At 35.3% G+C, this 21,665-nt stretch overlaps 2 protein-coding genes across 3 annotated transcripts in view; both read right to left on the bottom strand.

The window, feature by feature from the left end:
• Positions 1-10,876, bottom strand: part of LOC107739047 (protein TANC1-like) — a gene marked incomplete at its 3' end in the record, with an annotated part of 173,052 nt that extends 162,176 nt beyond the window's left edge. Inside the window, exon 1 of the mRNA XM_016551016.1 lies at positions 10,766-10,876. The remainder of the gene's footprint in view (positions 1-10,765) is intronic.
• Positions 10,877-21,345: 10,469 nt separating this feature from the next.
• Positions 21,346-21,665, bottom strand: part of LOC107739049 (death-associated protein-like 1-B) — a 6,960-nt gene continuing 6,640 nt past the window's right edge. The window contains exon 3 of one of the 2 annotated variants that reach the window (XM_016551018.1): positions 21,346-21,469. In XM_016551018.1, coding sequence (XP_016406504.1) covers positions 21,379-21,469 — 91 coding nt within the window. In that variant the 3' untranslated portion in view covers positions 21,346-21,378. The remainder of the gene's footprint in view (positions 21,470-21,665) is intronic. The other variant, XR_001639963.1, reaches the window with a different exon arrangement.

Here is a 21,665-nt window from a genome sequence, read left to right as displayed (position 1 = left end):
GGCGATTCAGAATCGACTCTCTCTTTTGAGAGAAAATATCTTTATTTATCATGCACTTTTTTGATTAACAACTTTGCAGATTGTTTTCATTTAAGGATAGCTACGTTATAAACTGCAAAAGAGATATTTTTCAAAAACCCATATGACCTGCTCTTTAAAGCACATAATGTACTTTTGTGATTGAGAAAGTGCAGTGCCCCGTGAGTGTAACTCTACCGCAGAGTTAACATTTGATGTGAATGTATGTCGCTGTACGTACAGTAGAGGTCGACCGATAGTGGATTTTACCGATACCGATATTTAGGTTGGACCACACTGAACGATACGATTAATAAAAAAACAGTACTGAAGCATTCTTTGTAAATGAATAAAAATATTAATAGGGATGTAACAATTAACCGCGAGCCGGTCGAAAATCGATTCAAATATGTGACGTTTCAAATCGGATGAGATGCCAAACAAATCGCAATACAATTGGAGTAGGAGTTTATATGAATGTATCTCTGAGGGGAACTGACTATCTTTAGAAAAGTGTACATGGTATTTTCTTTTCATCTTACCTCTGAACAATGCATATTAAAGTAGTGTTCATAAGCGCAGCTCTGCTTTGTTTACAGCGGTAACCCAGGAAACACTGTATGAAATGAACACTTGTATGAAAGATGGGTTCAAGTGGTACTTAAATACATTTTTTAAATACATTTTTAGCACATTTTAGTTCATATTAATGGTGTCTCAAAATAGCACAGTTGAGTACATTAGATGTTCTTAAGATTATCTTAAGAAGTACTAAAGAAGAATTTTTAGTATATTAAGTACAAAATTAGTGCGCGAAAATAGAACACTTTAAGTACATTATGGAAGTGTACTTTTTTTTTCACCAGGGATTGCACACCCCTAAGGTGAATTCAGGCCATGTCCACACGTACACTGGTATTTTTATAAATGGAGTTTTTCCTTCTTCCGTTTTTAAAAAAATCTCCATCCACATGAAAACGCAAACGCATGCTATGAAGCACTGTCAAGAGCATGCCTAACCAACAGGTGGCGATATAATCTCAACCGTAAAGCCATGTTGGTCAATCAGAAGCCTGAAAAAGTTTCCAGTAGGCGGAGATAACAACGCAGGCTCCGACGTCACAAGCCAAAAACTCCGGTTTCGCTGTCTACACGATAACACTGCAACCGGAGTTTTTGAAAATCTTCACCCTGGCAGGCGTTTTCAAAAATGTTCGGTTTAAGTGAACTGGTGCTGCGTTTGTGTGTGGACGAACGGCCTAACCGCACAGAAAAAGCTGCGGTTTTAAAAATTACCACGTTCGTGTGGACAGGGTCTCAGACAGAGGGAAGAATACTTCACATTGAAACAGGAAATGAGCAAGAAAAAGACAATAGCAGCCAGAGCGGGCGGTATCTCGGTTCTTTAGATGGCCATGCAACATTCACAATGACATGAAAGAAAAAGAGCAACAATGATATTTTTTTTATATGAGTTTACTTCAGTCCATCAAACAGCTCTGGGAAACAGGGAAGAGAAGTCTGGGTAACTGGAAAATGGAAATATTCCACAAATCTCCATTTATGCTATTAATAGTCACTCTCAACAACAGTGTTAAACACGCAATGCTATCTTTCTTCATTTAGAAAAGGCTATATTCTGCACTTTTAAGAATGCGATTTAATAACACTAATACCAGACAAATGCAAGTTTAGTGTAATTGTAAAATAGGATGCACACTTAATAAAAAAGAAGAAGAAAAAACAGGGGAAAAAACATAAAAATTAAATAAGAATTAAATTAAATCAAATAATAAAATCAAATAAAATTTAAATGAAATTTTAAATAGAATTTTAAATACAATTGTAAATAAAATAAAATTAAATTGTAAATAAAATAAAATAAAAGTAATATTTTTGCTCTGGAAAGCAGTACGTACTTGTTTGACCTGGATCTGTAAGCACTTGAACTCAACCCAACCTTCTGTGGAAAGTCAAAGTTTCCCTTCCCATCTGACAGGAATGATCACAGGTCTAAACAGAGCACAGACAACTCAGAAACAGACGGTTTTCAACACCCCGAGTTAAGTGACTCACTCGCCTCTTCAGGGCAGAAAATGAAGTCATGCTGACGCTGGTGAGTTTAGATTTGACTCAGGCAGAGTAACACAGCCTCCCCTGCACTAACAACCCTCTACTTATCTCCATACGAGAACAGAGACTCTGTGAGTCAACTACAAACATGTTAATTAGGCTCCGCTGTTGTTCCAGATGACAGACAGGACATATTTTAGGTTTAAGGCACCTGAGTGGCCGCTATTTTTGGTTATCTTTTGAAGACAATAAATAGCATTGACAATAAAAATTTTGGACCATATCTCCCATAAAAAAAAAAAAAAGAAGATATGAAACCAGACTTTTTTAAACTTTTTTTTTCTTATTTCTTATTCTTTAATTGTCATCTGAACTTAAGCAGGTAACATATAGGGTTGGGTACCGAAACCCGGTACCTATGCAACCGGTATGTACTAGAACCGAATCCGAACGCAGATTTCGGTGCTATGCCTGAGCGATCGATTGAAATATTTGTCCTCTGGTTCTCCGAAACGGACATAAGAAACATCATCACTGGCACCGCACGTGAAAAATAACTTTTCCAGACGGAAAGTTAAGTCGGAAAGCTCTAATAATACAAATCCAACACATCTTTGTAGTAACGAGAATGTCCATGTTGTTTTCACATTCCGACACACAAGCACAACTCGGGAAATGAGAGCATTCGAGGAGCGCGTGAATGCAGTAATTACACTTGCTCTGATGGCAGCAGGTAGCCTTCCGTTAACTAAGCTAAACATGCTTAAATTAAAATGCCTCGCTCTCAGGATGCGGTGTATTTAAATATTTTTGAATGAGCGTTTGCGCTGTTTACTTTCACTTTCGATTTCGCAATCACACGCACTCTGTCTAAAGGGAGCACATCTTACAAGATCAGATATTTGTCAATGAGCTCAGGATCTGTTGAGCAGCAAATACTCCAGCATCTTGTCAGTCATCTCTCCTTATTCTTGACCAGTGATCAGTCAAAGCTGACTCCGGTAGCTCTTGTTTGATGCAAGTCCGCGTTTTTTCCACAGAATTGGGCAACTTTTAAACTGTTGCCATGGGTTGATTTTCCCAAGTGGGTTAAAGGTTTGAAATATTGCATAAATTACATTTGAATGAAATGCTTGTATTGAAACATTTTGCATTCTACCTATGATGAAACTGAAGTATGAAGTTTTATCATTCAAAACGTTTATATGTTCTGTTTACTCAGTTACAGATATAATAGCGATGCCTTTGTCCATATAAGGGATTTCCTGGAGGGTCATGAGTTCTGCTACTTCTGTGACAGGATATGTGGATTTTCTGTGCGAGGGCACCCTCTGGCATCCAGTATGAATGAAACAGACATCATGTGTTTATAGTGCTAATGGCCAATCCATCATTTTTGGGGGGAATTTTTATTTTTTTATTTTTTAATAAGTATCGGTTCAGGCACCATTTAGACACCGGAACCGGTATTGTTTAAAGCAGACTTTCACATTTTATAATTTAACAAATTAAATCTGTGTGATACTGTGGAAATATATATGCATTGAACTTACATCCTACTAAATATCTACAGTATCAGTAATACTTACCAGTAATAATGTTTGATTTATAGGAACCTGGTCATATGAATGACCTGAAAAGTGTGAGAAGAATCAGATACTCTTCCCTAAACAAAGTTGAGACTTGTTTTCACTGCCAATTTACAGTTGCACCTGAGGCTGTGGAAACTAAATCAACCTGACAAGACAGCATTCATTCACTCCAACATACACACACTCTAGAAAAACAGAGCACTTCTTCCTTCCTTCACTCAAAGAACACTGGAACTCAATCCATACGGCCTCCACCTACATTAATGCTTCACGATCATTATCAGCAGAAGAATCAAGAAAACATAGCTATAGAAAGAAAATCAATCTTCATGACTTCAGGCCTTCAAACGGATCAGCTACAGAGATGTAGGTTATTTTTATCTGACTGAAGTCAAATATTAACTTACCCTGTAGAAAGTCTCCTGGCAATCTCTAACTTAGGCACAACAGATACAGCACCTTATTTCATCAGATACTCTTCCCTAAACAAAGTTGAGACTTGTTTTCACTGCCAGTTCACAGTTGCACCTGAGGCTGTGGAAACTAAATCAACCTGACAAGACAGCATTCATTCACTCCAACATACACACACTCTAGAAAAACAGAGCGCTTCTTCCTTCCTTCACTCAAAGAACACTGGAACTCAATCCATACGGCCTCCACCTACATTAATGCTTCATGATCATTATCAGCAGAAGAATCAAGAAAACATAGCTATAGAAAGAAAATCAATCTTCATGACTTCAGGCCTTCAAACGGATCAGCTACAGAGATGTAGGTTATTTTTATCTGACTGAAGTCAAATATTAACTTACCCTGTAGAAAGTCTCCTGGCAATCTCTAACTTAAGCAGACTACACTTAACAGATACAGCACCTTATTTCAGAGCAAAAAAGGTATATGTCTCAATATTTTTCAGGATACTGACAATATATCACATGGAACTGGTGAAAATGCAAATAAAATTTTATTTGGATGACTTTATACTTTTTGATGATGGATACATAAATAGGCCTATATTCAGTAAATCATACAGCTCCACCTAAAATCTGCTTTCAATGATGGAAGGTTTAGCAAGAGTGCCATAAAAAAAAAGAATTCTCACACATTCTTCTTCGAAATTCCATGAGTCTGAAGTGTAAATGAGCGAATGTGAGGCTGGTAAACACATCACAGGTGATCAGCTATGACAGCATTCAGATAAGACTATGGGAACTTACTAGCAGGTCAAGAGCAGAGGATAAACTGAAGGCATTGAGATACTCAAAAGAAGAGTAACTAATATCTGTGAATCTGAAATGAAGAATGAGGTTGCACATGATGCACTGTAAATGTTTTACATCTTGGCTGCGTGACAAACATGACGTGAGGTTTCCTTGAAAAGCCCTCTAACGGCAAAAATCATGGACATCTAAGTGCTTGTATTGAGTAAATTATAATAGATCTAAGCAAATGTATTTTGATAGATGTTCAAAAACAGATGAGCTCTGTTGTGAATAAAGAATAAACATGACCAACATCTAAAACAAGAAAAATTGGCCTATTCACAACACCTGACTTTTGCGAGTTCTGTTTTATATAACTTTCACATTTGGTAGTAAATCAACAAAGCAATTACAAAATGAAAATTTTCACCATTACAAAGAATTCTGACTCAAACTTTTGTCAATTATGTTTAGAAAACTGAAATTAAAATAAAATATTAAATAATAAGCAATGTCAAAAAAAAAATAGCTAGAATACAGATTCACTTCCCAACTTCAAATCTGTGCTGGCAGATTGCAGAAAAAAAATTACTTTGCTCTTAAGATTATGTAATTCAATTCTGACAGAGACTGAATGAAAAAATGGGAAAAGAATAAGCAAATATATTTTACTTTTCCAGTATTAGATGAACATGATGGTGGAAACTATATCAGTCAATATGCTTCAAGAATTATGTTGGCTGAGAGATCCCCAAATTGGTCAGAGCTCTATTCAGATCATCACCAATCAATGTGCCAAACGTCATAACTTTCCTCCAAACCGCTCTACAGGATGCCATAGACATCAACGGCAGAGGAAACAGAATAATACAAGAATGCCTACAAAAACAATAGAGGTTAGACATCATATTTGGCCCTTAACGATGATGGAACAGTAAACTACAGTGGTGGAAATGGGAAGGACATCAACACAGTGGCAACAAGGGGAAAAGTCTCAGTCTCTGAGCCGTCATGGCAGTGCTCTACATTTCACAACCTGGTACAGTTTATTCTGCACATTCCCACACAGCGAGCTCACCGCACGTCCAAAAACGACAGCTCAACCAAAACACACACAGTGCTGCGGTTCAATAGACTCTGTGACCTTGTTTGAGACCTAACTGGTTCAAAGGAGTCTGTAATTCTAAGAGTAATAGACCCTTGACTACACTTTTGGAAAGTCTGGTCCACAATGCTGTGAGTACAGAACTGCCCAATTAAACTGGATGAAGCTGTCTAACTGACACGTGAAATGACCAACAAGTGGTTTAGCTGAAATGAACTAATTATCTGATGAAGAGCCTGCGTGCTCGAAACGTCACACGCTATGAGAAAGTTAAAAAAAAAAAATGTGATACTTTTGGAGCTTTGGTGTTGCCGACTTTATATTTCATTTTTTCTACTTTTTAGTCGAGCACCCATTTGAGGTTGATGTGTGTGCTTTTGTTTCCATTTTTAGCTGAAATTAACACTATAATAACTAGGGGTGTAATGATACATCAGTGTGGATTGATGCATCCATCAAATGACTAAAATCAATATACATATTTATAGATGTACAAGAAGACTTGTTTGACTGTTCGAAAGATAAAAAGATCACTGAGCTGTCATCAAATATGTTCTAACAACTTTTACAATTATTCAAATATTTTGTATATTTATTGTTCTGTATAAATGTATTTTTTTCAACAACTGCACTACTTCATTTTGTTGTGCATGTCCTAGATTTGCACATTTTAGAGAGCACAGATAACTAAAAGACTTCTTGACTATTATTGCTTTCAAATCAATGCACAAGCCAATGATAAACTGTCATAAGACCTCATGTGACTTGATTTTTTTTTCATTATTTATTTTTCTATATTATTTAATAAACTAAAAAGTTTTCTTGTGGATGACCCAGTTGGGATAGAGGACTGTAATTTTCAGAAAGTTCAGTTAAATGTTTGCATTATATGTATGCATTTGTGGGTTAATAAAAATGTAACTGGATGTGTATAACAGGCACACAACATTGTAATATTGATATATCAATCACAGGACCTTGATTCTTATAAAATCGTATATTTTTTAAGACTTCTTAAAATATCAGCAAATATTGTATAGCTGGATAAGAGAATCAATGTCAGAACATATAGCGAAACGTTCAAGTTACACTCCTAACAATAACAGACCAACATGATTTTAAAAGAAAGTTCAAATAAAGTCACAGAAGTCTTAACAACACACAAGAAAAATGTAAAAAAATATATATTGCTCTTGATCATAATTTCTAACCAGACATATCTATAAAAAATAAAAAATAAAAAAATAAAAACCTGAATAATATAGTTCTGTTTGTGGATGTGAAGTTTACTTGCTTTAACCGTACCAATAACTCATAATCAGAGAGATATCGTCATTAGCATCGTTTAGATCCACATTCAAGATAAACATAAACTGTGCTCGGAAATACACCGCATTAAAGCAATTCAACCTCCCACAAAGCACTAGAATTTGTTTATTATTTCCAGACTGACAGCATTGGAGTGCCCCGCTGAAGCAGACACACAACACAGCTTTTGTTTTGGACGTAACACAACCCTCTCCCTGGCCACTAGCACAATGTTATTAAATGAGCATTTCCCTGCAGGTCACCAGAATCACCCCAGCACCATAAAAATGTCCCATCATGATCTACAGCCCCGACAACCAGTCGCTGATGCAGATGGAGCCAGTGAGGGCAATTAAGAGATCTCTCTTTCATTCCAGTCGGCACCGCAGCACCATTAGCCCAGCGTGACGGAGAAAACTTCATTTTCCGACATTTGTTTCAAGCTTCAAAGTGCATTTGTGCCTGGCAGCTTTACTTAACACTTTATTTACTTTACTTAAAGGCAATCAGAGATAGAAGGATGACTTTTGAACCTAAATCCCTACAGGTGTGTCATATTGTGAGTCACACAAACCCATTCATGTATTTCCAAATCACTCCAGCAGCGGATCCTCTAGAGAGCACATGGCTATTTCAGCAAAGCAGATGTGAAACATAATGTACTTATTGTGAAGACACAGGATCAAGACACTCAGGACTAGAGGACTTTTCATGCCCCTCTGTATCTACTACATGTGTTTACATACGATACCAGCACCTGTTATTTGCCAGCTGGCTATGAACCACGAGACTTTTTGACTTTCCATGACTTTTACAGTCATTTGTGATTACTAGATGAGAATCACTTTACAGAGAATGCATTCAAAGAAGAGACAAGAGCTGAACATAGTTAGACTCATTAAAGAAATTCCCATTACTTTTTTAATATTTTATAAGTTTCAAATTACAATTTTAAAAAGTCCTGGTTTTCTATGACCGTGGGAAGTCTGTACAGTCAATCCATGGTAAGCTTTCCTAAGGGTAGGAAAAGGAGTGCCCTCTGTCAACAGCACATAACCAACCCAACATGACTCAGCTCCACAGAGGAGAACAGGGCATTAAAACTCCATCTAAACACTGATGATGAGGGATTTCTACCTCTCTATGATCCTATAGTTTAAGCCGCCATGAGTGGTGGGACATTTTAAAAATGTGAAAATATTACTATTACTAATCATGCAAATAAAAATCACACAATGCAACAAACTGTAACAGACCTAAATAAAAAAAAATAATAGGTGTCATATTAATTATATAAAAAAGTGTTTTCTTTTCTTTTAGGCCAAAATGTGACCTGAACATGAGATTCAGCTGTAACCATCTTTGAGTACCCTAAAAAGCGCTCCGTAAATAAAATGTACTTAAAAATTATAATACGCTACAAGTCAAACATTTGACACACCTACTTACATTTTTTTTAGAACAATTTGACAATTTAGAACAATAAAAAAAGTGACCAAAACTATGAAATAACACAAATAGAAGCACTTTCTTTATGCATTTCCTCCATTACCTGGTCTATACAATGTCATACAAGCTAGTTTTCATATATTCATATATATATATATATATATATATATTTCAAGTTCAATGAGTCGGGCCAGCTGGCCACCTTCTACTCGCTCTCCTTCGTCTGGGGCTGCAGCATCCTCACCAGTGTAAGAGATCTGATGCTACCCTGCTCTCATCTGCACACAGACTAACTGACCGTTTCTCTAATCAACAGGAGGAGTTTGTGACAAATCCGACTTTTCTTTGGGAAGGTTATCCTCATATCAACATGGCGTGAGTGTGAATGTATTTTACAGATGGGTGATGACAACCTTTTTTTTTTTTTTTTTTTTTTTCACTTTTAGATTACTTCTAATCTAACTTGTTTATCATATTGATTTAAATAGGACAATTTTGTATCATATTGATATAAAAATGCAAAGAAAAACTGTTATTTACAACACGAAGTGCATTAAACAAAACATTATACTGCATTATAAAGGTTTCCCAAACTGGGGTCCATAAAGGAACAGCAGGGGGTTTGTGAGTTTAACGAAAAGCTAATAACTACTTAAATCACAAAAATGTAAAATTAAAATAAACCATTTTAAAATAACATCAAACAAAATAAAACACTTACTAAAAAAAATATTGTATTTGTTTAACTGCATGTCATGTGACCATAACCAACATCAGAGAACCGTGAGCATGCAAATGTGATACTGAATCATTAAAATATTTATTTTTAAATCTCAGGGGTACTTCAATAAGGTGAAAGCGGTTCAGAAGATGACAAAAAAGTTTGGGAATGCCTGCATTACATGTGAATAAGAAATAACAAAAGTCTTCCAAAGACATAATAATACATGGTTAAATAACCCACTGACCGATAATTCAAATAAAATATTAACGTGTTCATAAGTAGCTGATGCAATGTTGAAATACTGAGAAAACACTTCTTAAAACTCAAATGATTTTTGTAAATCCAGTGGTCAAATGCTATGTGGCATCTCAATTTGCATCTGTGTAATTATAGCCACCTGACTAATAACTGGTTTTTGTGTGAAACTGCTAGACTTTCTGAATGTTGGCTATTTTAGAAAGGAATATTTAAAATATGAAAAAGAGGAATTAGGGAGAATCAATAAATTATGTATAATTTATTGCTATTGTGTGAATAATATGCAATGGTGTAATCAATAAAAAAGCAACTGTAGTCTGATTCCAAATATTTTTAAATGTAATTTAATCTAATTACAAGGAATCTGATTACGTATTCCAGATTACATGTAATCAGTTACTACCCAGCTAATCAGAAATGATTATTCGCTGTTTTGCAAATGAATGCATAACATTTATTTTTGTCTGCAAAACTAATTCCAAGTATGTTTTAGATCCAAGTATGTTATTGTAGATAAAAGTTTCTAAGGGAATGGAAACCAATCAATTCATTCAAGAGTCAGAAGGGAGTCTGAGAGCGGTGTATATAATCAAAACTCACATAAACTATGTGGGAAAAGCACATTATGAACTCATGGAAAGATTCAGCATAATAAATGTGATGATGCTTCCCACTACAATCCATATATCCCACAGATTCATATTACTAACATCCAGAATTCCCACTTCAGGAGGAGATGATCCCAGCAGGACACACCAATAATCCAACTAGACGTGCCACAGAGTTTCAGCCTACACTTAAAGAGTTCATAACCCACATCCACACACTAGACACCGTGCTGGTATCCCGGGATAGAGAAGCGGACCAGCCTCGGCACATTCCCGTTTAATCTGAGAGAGCAGCGATACAAACAGCGCGCAACAAACTATCAAACTCCAGCCGAACGCGCGAGCCTTTGTAACGGATGTTGGAACTCTTTGAACACTTCGTTAACATCCACCGGCGGGCACTGAAGATGTAAATGCAACATTACCTGATTTTTGTCATGAATTATCCGTCAGGGAAAAGTTATGAGGACGCCGCTTCTCTCTCACAGACAGTGCGTGTCGGGAGCGCGCACGGCTCCTCCCTCCCTCCACGCGCACGCACGACGTCTACGCCAAAGTATGTTTACTATCAAGGGGGCTTCTCATAGTAAGTGAGGTATCTTGATTTAGTGTTGAGGTGATGCTAGCACCGATTACAAAACTGGACCTCCACAGATTCTGAACAGGAAAACAATGTCACACTAACTACCAGTGCTGGTTAGTAACTTACTAATCATTACGTAATCAGATTCCTTGTAATTAGATTACTAATTACATTTTAAAATACTCGAAATCAGACTACAGTTGCTTTTTTATGGATTACATGATCACATATTATTTACACAATAGCAATAAATTATTCATAATTTATTGATTCTCCCTAATTCCTCTTTTTCATCTTTTAAAGGGGTCATATGATGCGATTTCAATGTTTCCTTTCTCTTCTGTGTCTGTCACGGGACTCTGTTCCCCTTTCGGGCTCTGTCTTTACATTTATTTTGAAAGATGAAGCTCGTGATTATGGTAAGGGGCGTTACATTTCCGAGGTGTGCTTGTGGTGTTCGGCCAATCACAGTGCACTGGGTCAGCTGGCCAATCAGAGCGGACTGCGCTTGTCAAAGGAGGGGGCTTTGTAGAAAACGAAGCGTTTGAGAGAGGCGGGGCATAGAGGACCTACAATAATGTACAGTATTTGAAAAATAATGTGTTTTTTGAACATTAAAGCATGTCAACATATTCTGTTACACCAAATACACAAAATAATGATCTTTAAAATAGCATCATATGACCCCTATGTTCTTTTCTAAAATAGGCTACCGCTTGTATACATTCAGAAAGACACAGCATTTGACCACTGGATTTACAAAAATCATTTCAGGTTTAGGAAGTGTTTCAACATTGCATTAACTACTGATGAACACATTAATTTTTATTTGAATTATCACTCAGTAAGTTATTTAACCATGTATTACTATAGCTTTGGAAGGCTTTTGTCTTTCAAACACATTAAAATGCACAAATTCCCAATTTTTTTATTTTTTGTCATCTGAACCTCTTTCACCTAATATATTTACTTGAAGTACCCCTGAGATTTTTAAATAAATATTTTAATAATAAACTATCACATTTGCATGTTCACATTGTTGGTTATGGTCACATGACATGCAGGTAAACAAATAAAATATTTGTTTAGTATATGTTTTATTTTGATTGATTTTAAAATGTTTTATTTTAATTTAACATTTTTATAATTTAATTAATTATTAGCTTTTCATTAAACTCATGAACCCCCTACAGTTCCTTTATGAACCCCAGTTTGGGAAACCTTTATAATGTAATGTAATGTTTAATGCACTTCATGTTGTTAATAACAATGAATGGAACATATTTTCTTAATCTTTGAATTTTTATATCAATATGATACAAGATTATCCTATTTAAATCAATGTGATAAATGAGATAGGACAAAAGTAATCTAAAAGTAGTCTGATTGTATTACCTAAAATGTGTAATGTAATGGATTATGATTTTTGTCATGTAATTTGGAATCAGTAACGAATTACGATTTGTAAGTAATCTATCCAGCTCTGATAACTAGTTTTCTCATTTTTCACCGCAGTTAATAAATATGACATTTTCTGAACACAAACTCTGATTACAAAAAAAACCCACTTAAATTTTCCACAATTACTGAACAGAAAAAAATATGTACACCATGTGGGCATTATAATAATACTGTCATGTTATATGGGGTAAGTTGTCACAATGAGAACTTGCCATTAAACAGACTATCACAAGCTATTTAGCACATATTAAACAGAAAAACAATATGAAGCACCGACATTTATGCATTTGTTTGGAGACCCCAGTGATTTATGTTTTAACGTAACAACAGTAATTTCAAAGTCAACCTCTTATTTTCTCTTTATTTTTTCAAATTCTTTTCGCAGACCTAATCAAAACCCAGTAGGTTGATATTATTGAAGTTTTAATCATCACAGAGTAAGCACTTTTCAGAAACATGACTGGTATCTCTGAGACCTCGTAAATCTTACATTTACAGTTATCAAAATTTTATTAATCAGTTCTCCTACTTTAAAGTTAAGGCAAGAGACTACAAGAATAGGGTAAAAAAAAAACTGCAAATAATTTAAAACACAAGTTAGATATTACAAGTTTTATGAAATGTTATATTTAAATATGTAAATTGTGCATAATCTAATTAAATATGCACTAATTTGCATAACAAAATCTGAGCATTGAATAACACCAGGTTCAAAATTCTTGTTTTATTTTGTTGACCTATTAGAGTTAAAGGTTTTTATTGTGTGTGTGTGTGTGTGTGTGTGTGTGTGTACCTGGTATTTATCACGTTATGGGGACCAAATGTCCCCACAAGGATAGTAATACCAGTAAATTTTGACCTTGTGGGGACATTTTTGATGTCCCTATTAGGAAACAAGCTTATAAATCATACTGTGTGTACCTGGTATTTATCACGTTATGGGGACCAAATGTCCCCACAAGGATAGTAATACTAGTAAATTTTTTTACCTTGTGGGGACATTTTTGAGGTCTCCATGAGGAAACAAGCTTATAAATCATACAGAATGAGTTTTTTTGAGAAAGTAAAAATGCAGTTTCTTTCCTGTGAGGGGTAGGTTTAGGGGTAGGGTTGGTGTAGGGCAATAGTACATACAGTTTGTACAGTATAAAAACCATTACGCCTATGGGATGTCCCCATAAAACATGGAAACACAACATGTGTGTGTGTGTGTGTGTGTGTGTGTGTGTGTGTGTGTGTTTTTGTTTTGAAAAATACTGTTAACAGCCAGAAAAAAAAATACATTTCCAATATGTTTTAGGAATAAAATGTTAAATATATATCAGTTGTCTATGAAAACCTTTAGAATATAATACATTTTGGTTTATATTAATGCTACTAAAGTAGAGTTTTCTGGCTCAACGCAGAAGAAAAAAACTGAGAAAACAGCTTTAAAGATATGTATTGTAATTGAAAACTACAAACACAAATATATAAAGTGCAATAAAATAAATATTGTTTGAAAGTCCACTAGTCTGAAAGCAAAATAGCAAAATACCCCAAAATCTCAAAATTGACCATTGCATGAAAATGCAATGTTTTTGCCTGTGGTGTTTTGCCTTGAGTATGGTTTTTGACCTATTAAACGGCCTTAGGGTCTCTCAGATCTCAAACCTGAGGTTTAAAACAACTTTACTGAACATTATGAAGAAATTCAGGCACAGGTTGTAACTTAAAGCACCAAAAGAGATGATGCATTAAAGAGATTTTTACCATGGTTAAGAGTGCAAAGTTGAGAATTTCTTTTCTTTAAAAAAAAGAACAACATTAAACCTTGTGTTTTGGAAAATGTTTAGTCAGCCTGATGAACTCTGGACGCAGAAGAAAGGCTGAGATTTACCGCAGGAAAGATACTTGTGTAGAGATTCCTATGACAAATCTAACTGCTGTTCCAGAGGTTCAGGCTGGCAGTGGATGTGATGCAGTCTTTAATACAGTTTGACCTTTGCTGTTCCAGTGCACAGGGTGATTGGAGGTGTTTTAGCGAGATCCTGTGGGGATTCACTCATGTGGTGAGTCTAAAATAGAGCCAGATCTCCAAAGCAGCTATCCTGCAGATGTCTGTAATAATGAGAGGTTGTAATTACAATTCAAAGAGAACTGGATATGCTCTTAGCCCGAGTGTGTGTTAATATTAATGTATTTTTTAAGAATTAACTCAATGCTGACACCATCTGGTACAGAAAGCTATTGCAAACATAATGCTAAAATACAAAACCTGAAGTTTTTACCTGCAAGTGACATTCTAATATGCTGATTTGCTGTTCAAGAAACAATTCTGATTATTATCAACGTTGAAAACAGTTGTGTACAGTTTTTTTCTGGATTCTTTGATGAATAGAAAGTTCCAAAGAACAGCATTTAGCTGAAATAGAATGCATTTGTAACATTATAAATGTCTTTACTGTCACTTTTGATCAGTTTAATGCATCCTTGATGAATAATTTCTTCCCCCCCCCCATGTTAATTTTAACTTTCTACACTCTTAAAAATGCTGGGTTGTTTCAACCCAACTTTGGGTCAAATATGAACTAACCCAGCTGTTGGGTTAAATTTTTTAATTGAATTTTTAACCCAAAAGTTGGGTTAGTCCATATTTGACCCAAAGTTGGGTTGAAACAACCCAGCATTTTTAAGAGTGCATTGTGCAAAAAAAGTTACTTTAATAAACTTTAATTTATTTAATAAAACGAAGTATATACAAATTAAACACAAATGTCTATAGGGGCCGTTTTAACTTTTGAACATTAATTTTATGTTTCAGGAAATAACTTATATGCTGAAAAACATTAAGTGCTGCAATAGTAATTTCTTATTAAATGTACTCCATTAATCTTTATTTACTACATTGAAAAGCCTTTTTAAAAATTTTTTTTTTTTACTAAAGTGAATGTTGTATGATGTTGTCTTAGAGTTGTGTTTTTACACCAGCTCTGACTCTGGACATCAACCTATTGTCAAGCAGACATTGGGTCTGAGTAATAACAGTAACCTGTTGTGTGCATCCAGTGGCTCTGGTCCAGGTCTGGTGGTCGTGTCTGTGAATGTGAATGTGAATTCGCTGCTGTGCTGCTCTGCTCAACAGCTGCTGACTGAGATGATTTGTGATGTGGTGGAGTTCCCACATGAAGGCTTCTCCTAACAAACGCTGCTTGTGTAATGCGTAACGTTAAAGAGGCACACATCTAAGAGTTCTGAAAGATGTTAAACACATGGTTAGATCACATTAAAGGGCCCGTGAAATCAAAATGAGAGTTTGTGGCTTTCAGTCCATGTCTTTAAGCTCTGAGATCTTTGTCAGTTATCAGGGAACGTTCTCAGAACATTCTGGCAAGGTTCACCCAACATTATAAACATAGAGTTACTAGTAACTTTAATAGAACGTTTGTTATCTGTTATTTGTTATCTGGTCTTTGATGATGTTCTCAAAACATTACCACAAAAACATTATTTATACATTGTTCTTGGAACTTTTTTTTCTGAAACATTTAGTTGGATGTTCGTCTAATATTTTCAACCCAATGTTGGGTCAAATATGAACTAACCCAGCTGTTGGGTTAAATTTTTTAATTGAATTTTTAACCCAAAAGTTGGGTTAGTCCATATTTGACCCAAAGTTGGGTTGAAACAACCCAGCATTTTTAAGAGTGCATTGTGCAAAAAAAGTTACTTTAATAAACTTTAATTTATTTAATAAAACGAAGTATATACAAATTAAACACAAATGTCTATAGGGGCCGTTTTAACTTTTGAACATTAATTTTATGTTTCAGGAAATAACTTATATGCTGAAAAACATTAAGTGCTGCAATAGTAATTTCTTATTAAATGTACTCCATTAATCTTTATTTACTACATTGAAAAGCCTTTTTAAAAATTTTTTTTTTTTACTAAAGTGAATGTTGTATGATGTTGTCTTAGAGTTGTGTTTTTACACCAGCTCTGACTCTGGACATCAACCTATTGTCAAGCAGACATTGGGTCTGAGTAATAACAGTAACCTGTTGTGTGCATCCAGTGGCTCTGGTCCAGGTCTGGTGGTCGTGTCTGTGAATGTGAATGTGAATTCGCTGCTGTGCTGCTCTGCTCAACAGCTGCTGACTGAGATGATTTGTGATGTGGTGGAGTTCCCACATGAAGGCTTCTCCTAACAAACGCTGCTTGTGTAATGCGTAATGGTAAAGAGGCACACATCTAAGAGTTCTGAAAGATGTTAAACACATGTTAGATGTTAGATCACATTAAAGGGCCCGTGAAATCAAAATGAGAGTTTGTGGCTTTCAGTCCATGTCTTTAAGCTCTGAGATCTTTGTCAGTTATCAGGGAACGTTCTCAGAACATTCTGGCAAGGTTCACCCAACATTATAAACATAGAGTTACTAGTAACTTTAATAGAACGTTTGTTATCTGTTATTTGTTATCTGGTCTTTGATGATGTTCTCAAAACATTACCACAAAAACATTATTTATACATTGTTCTTGGAACTTTTTTTTCTGAAACATTTAGTTGGATGTTCGTCTAATATTTTTTAAATGTTACAACTTGTTTCAGAATGTTCAGAGAACATTCAAAACTAATGTTTTCATTATGATTGCATAATTATAAAATGGAATGTTCCCTTAATGTTCACATAAACAAACATTTTTAAAACATTTAAATAAATGGACATTTTGATAGTTCAGAGAACACTCAGAAATAAGGTTTTCATAACATAATGGGAACATTAGCAAAATGTTTTGTTAGATGGATGCATGCAACTTTAAAAGTAGAAAATACATCAATTTGCAATAGCATACTATTCTTTCTGCAGAATTGACAGTAGTATATGTACATTTTCTTTATGCATGTAGTACCTAGATGACCTACATTTGCCAAAATGTGCCTAAAATACTGCATTCCACAATTCAATACAATGCAGTGCACTTGACTTTCTATTTTCAATCTGTCAGTTGACTTGGAAGTAATTTCAGCATCTGTTTCCTGATTCATTATTTCATTAGACTGAGAATTTTAAAGTTGTATTCCATTCTGGACATACGACAATCATTCTGAAAAGGTGAAGATGCTTCATAAGTACAGGTTTCGTGCTGTAGCTGGATTTTTTGGATATTGGAAACTCAGCATAGGGTAACCCAGGTACTTTATTTGATTATAAAAAGCTGGAACAAATGCAATTTTGTTAGAAAGCGGCTCAACGGGGACAATGAGATTGGAATACGCTTCATAAAAATACATGAACGCAAAACAAGCTGTGATGTGAAATATATCAGCATTAGAATCAGTCTCTGGATTCATTTGAGGGATATTTCTAAGCCTCACGCTAGGCATTGCCCTTCATCCCTGTGCATGCTGGGAATGTGTGTGTGTGTGTCTAATCCATATACAGGTAAATGTGTATCATTGCATTACATCTGATATCAATATAACCAGCCTGAATCCCTATTAGCTCAAATCAAGAATGGGAGGAAAGTTGACCAAGAACAAGAAATAAAGAGAAAGAGAAAATGGACAAATCTCAGAAAAAAACTGGATCATATTTTATTCCAAAATCAAAAGGAAAATTTGCTAAATTTGTTTTGCATAAAAAAATATGCCTAATTGTGTGTATTGGCTTTTCAAGTTTAATTAAGTTTAATTTAATTGTTATCAAATAGTAACCCTATTTTCAAATCTTAAGCCTTAATTACGTTTTTATTTCATGTTTTGCCTATTATGACCATATTTAGAGTATGTTTGTATTGTCTTTTTGGAAGTAAAAAGTGAAATGTGTGGCCCATACTCGGAATTTGCGCTCTGCATTTATCCCATCCAAGTGTACACACACAGCAGTGAACACACACACACACCCGGAGCAGCTGGGGGTTCGGTGCCTTGCTCAAGGGTCTCACCTCAGTCGTGGTATTGAGGGTGGAAGAGAGCGCTGGTTATTCACTCCCCCCACCAAAAATCCCTTGCTGGACCTGAGACTCGAACACGCAACCTTCGGGTTACAAGTCCGACTCTCTAACCATTAGGCCACGACTGCCTAATGATCAAAAGGTTTTTATGATTATGAGCAACATAAATTCATTCAAGCATGTCCAAACTTGAATGGATATAGTTTATGATCCTCCCTTCTTGTCTTTATCCTTCCAGTATGTCTGAGACTCAAACACACTCTCATTATTGGCATTTGGCCCGATCACACACTCAATAGGGGCTCTCTTGTGCTGTCTGCGTTAAGACGCCTACAGTACAACACACTTCCTCCAGCCCACATCATACTGACAGCTCAAAGCCGCCACATGCAGTGTTTCTTCACAGAGCGCTTCATGTCACGACCAGCGCATTTGGCTCGCCTTCTCTGAGAAATGTCACATTAGACAAAGCTATAAATTCATACTTCATGAGAAACATCAGCGAACAAGATTAAAGCACATCAAGGGTAAAAGGGTCATTACAGTATACAGTACTGTATTGTTTCCCATCATATATCTTAAAGGAATGGGTCAGGCAAAACTCAAAATTAGCTGAAAATGTACTCACCCTCAGGTCATCAAAGTTTGTTTCTTCATCAGATTTGGAGAAATGTAGCATTGCATCAGTGTCTCAGCAATGGATGCTCTGCAGTGAATGGGTGCCGTCAGAATGAGAGTCCAAACAGCTGATAAAAACATCACAATAATACACACCACTCCAATCAGTTATGACACCATTCCAGTCCATCAGTTATGTTTTTAAGAAACAAATCCATCAAGGCATTTTAACTTTAAACCATTGCTTCTGGCCAAAATACCATAATCCATAATAATGCTTCCGCTAGTGAAAAAGTCCTGTTGTCTCTCACATCAAAATCCACACACATATTTGTGTAGAACAAACACGCAGCTTTTGTCTTCTCCAGATGTTAACTGATGAACTGGAGTGGTGTGGATTACTTGTGGATTATTGTGATGTTTTTATCAGCTGTTTGGACTCTCATTCTGACGGCACCCATTCACTGCAGAGCATCCATTGCTGAGCAAGTGATGCAATGCTACATTTCTCCAAATCTGTTCCAGTGAGGAAACACTCATCTACATCTTAGATGGCCCGAGGGAGAGTACATTTTCAGCAAATTTTCATTTTTGGGTGAACTATTCCTTTAACATCCTTGTGTAAGTTTACCGTTAATTCCTCATTGAGAGAATCTCTAGCTTTTTATGAATATCCAGTTAATTTTCTTGTCACTGTGTAAATAAGCTAAAATTAATCAATTTTAAGTGTCTGAGCTTTGGTCAAATCTGATAAATTGCTTTATACAGTACAAACACGTTCATTTCTTACATGAACACAAGCATACACATTTTAAAATCACAGAATTAAAAAAAGTTCAATATTTATTGTAGCACTTGTTTTGAGTTTTCATTCAATTGCATGCCATTTCTTTTTGTTACGGTACTTGTGCATGTATTTTTTAGGCAGCGTTTTGCAGTGGCGAAAAAAAAAACAACAAAAAAAAACACCTTTCACACAAAAGGAAAGACCCAAATTCGTCTTAGTTCGTAAACCGAAGGCAATTTAAAAGGCTTGTGAGTGTAATTGTAAAAGCAGTGTCTGCCGCCACCTAACGGTCACGAAATGAAACAACCAACATTTCGTTTGCTGGAAAAGTTAATTTTACTGGCATGAAAGGCTCATTTTGTGAGAGTAGGAAAACCCGTTTCATTCATTATCAAAAATAAAGTTCAGAAACTCCATGCTACAATTAAGTGCCAAGCAGATTAACATTCATTCATGTCAGACGAGCAGCAGTCTGAATCTCTCCAACAGCACAGCTTTAATTCACACTGGGTTAATGAATGTTCCACACAGCACAAGCACACAATCTATGCAGGAAGAAAAACCTTCAAAGCTGCAAAGCTACAACAAACAACCTAAACAGAAGTCACATTACAGTAACTTTGTTACAAGCCTACTAGCAAGTCACATCCATGATTCACCTACATAATCACATCCTGGTTGTCTTTTGAACATCATGTAGTCATAAATAATAATAATAATAATAATAATAATAATAATAATAAATAAACAACAACAACTAATCAAATGATTAAAGTAATCTCCAGATGTTTGTTTGTTGACACCATGCAAGCTTTAGTGGCTAATTTCATGGAAAAATCCAAGCTTTAAAATAATAATAATAAATAATAATAATGAATTCAAATATAAAGGAAAAAAAATAGTGTAATACAAAGTAAAATTAAATAAAAAATGACTGACTATCATCTTGACAATGACTATAATAGCAAGTAAATATTATTATAATAGCAAGTAAATATTACACTTAAAATAAAAATATATAAATATAACAAACAATATTATTTGATTATTATAAATTTAAAAAATAAAATAAAACTACAAGTTAAAATAAGATACAAAAACATTTGAAATAAATATAATAAAGTTAAAATACAATTAAAATAGATGGTTAAAAAAAATCATTTAAAATAACTTACAAATAAAATTAATAATAATAATACATTTTCACAACAAAAGACAAAAACAAAAAGGTATTTATCAAATGCTTCTGCGACTTTGTAGCTGCCACTTTTGTAGCCAAACTATCTGCTAACCACTGGATTAGAGTCTCAGACACTTACAGGTGAAATCCAGACAGACACAGATCACTGTACTGGGTTGATGAGTTCAGAAAATGAATCCTAGTTGGACTAAACGCAACTGAACTAAACTGAATTAGTGATAATGTCCTAGTTCCCACTCTCACTCCAATTAAAAATTGCAGAGGAGAGAAGAACACTGAACACAGCAGCGCTTGTGAAGCAGTTTCAAACTACAGAAGCTGCATTTATGTCTGGTTATGACGGCTACTACCATAAACTCATTTTAAACACTCTCTGCCTTCTAAAGCAGCAACCAAACTGCAATGCTCAATGGGATTGCATTCTCTTTCAAGGAGGATTCATGCAACGCAATTAATTTGTTATTATGGTGCAACAAACCTTCTCAAGTGGACCAGCCAGGAGAAGACTCAGGTGCTGCATTCTGGAAGGGGTCGGCGCGGACCTGGACAACAAAGATTAGTATGAAACACTGCATTCGTCGCATGCTGAATGAAACTGCATGATTCACTGATTCATGCAAAGTGCTGAAGAACATGTTTCTGCTTGACCACTTTTTAGATATATGCTAAAACCACGAATAAACAAAAACACAACAACTTTGCATTTACTCCCTTGATATATTGTTGTGGACTAGAATG

Source organism: Sinocyclocheilus rhinocerous, unplaced genomic scaffold (genome assembly GCF_001515625.1).
Source record: "Sinocyclocheilus rhinocerous isolate Xijiao unplaced genomic scaffold, SAMN03320098_v1.1 scaffold1096, whole genome shotgun sequence".
NCBI lineage: Eukaryota > Metazoa > Chordata > Actinopteri > Cypriniformes > Cyprinidae > Sinocyclocheilus > Sinocyclocheilus rhinocerous.
The sequence above is the reverse complement of the archived record's forward strand: the minus strand, read 5'-3'. Positions and strand labels throughout refer to the sequence as shown.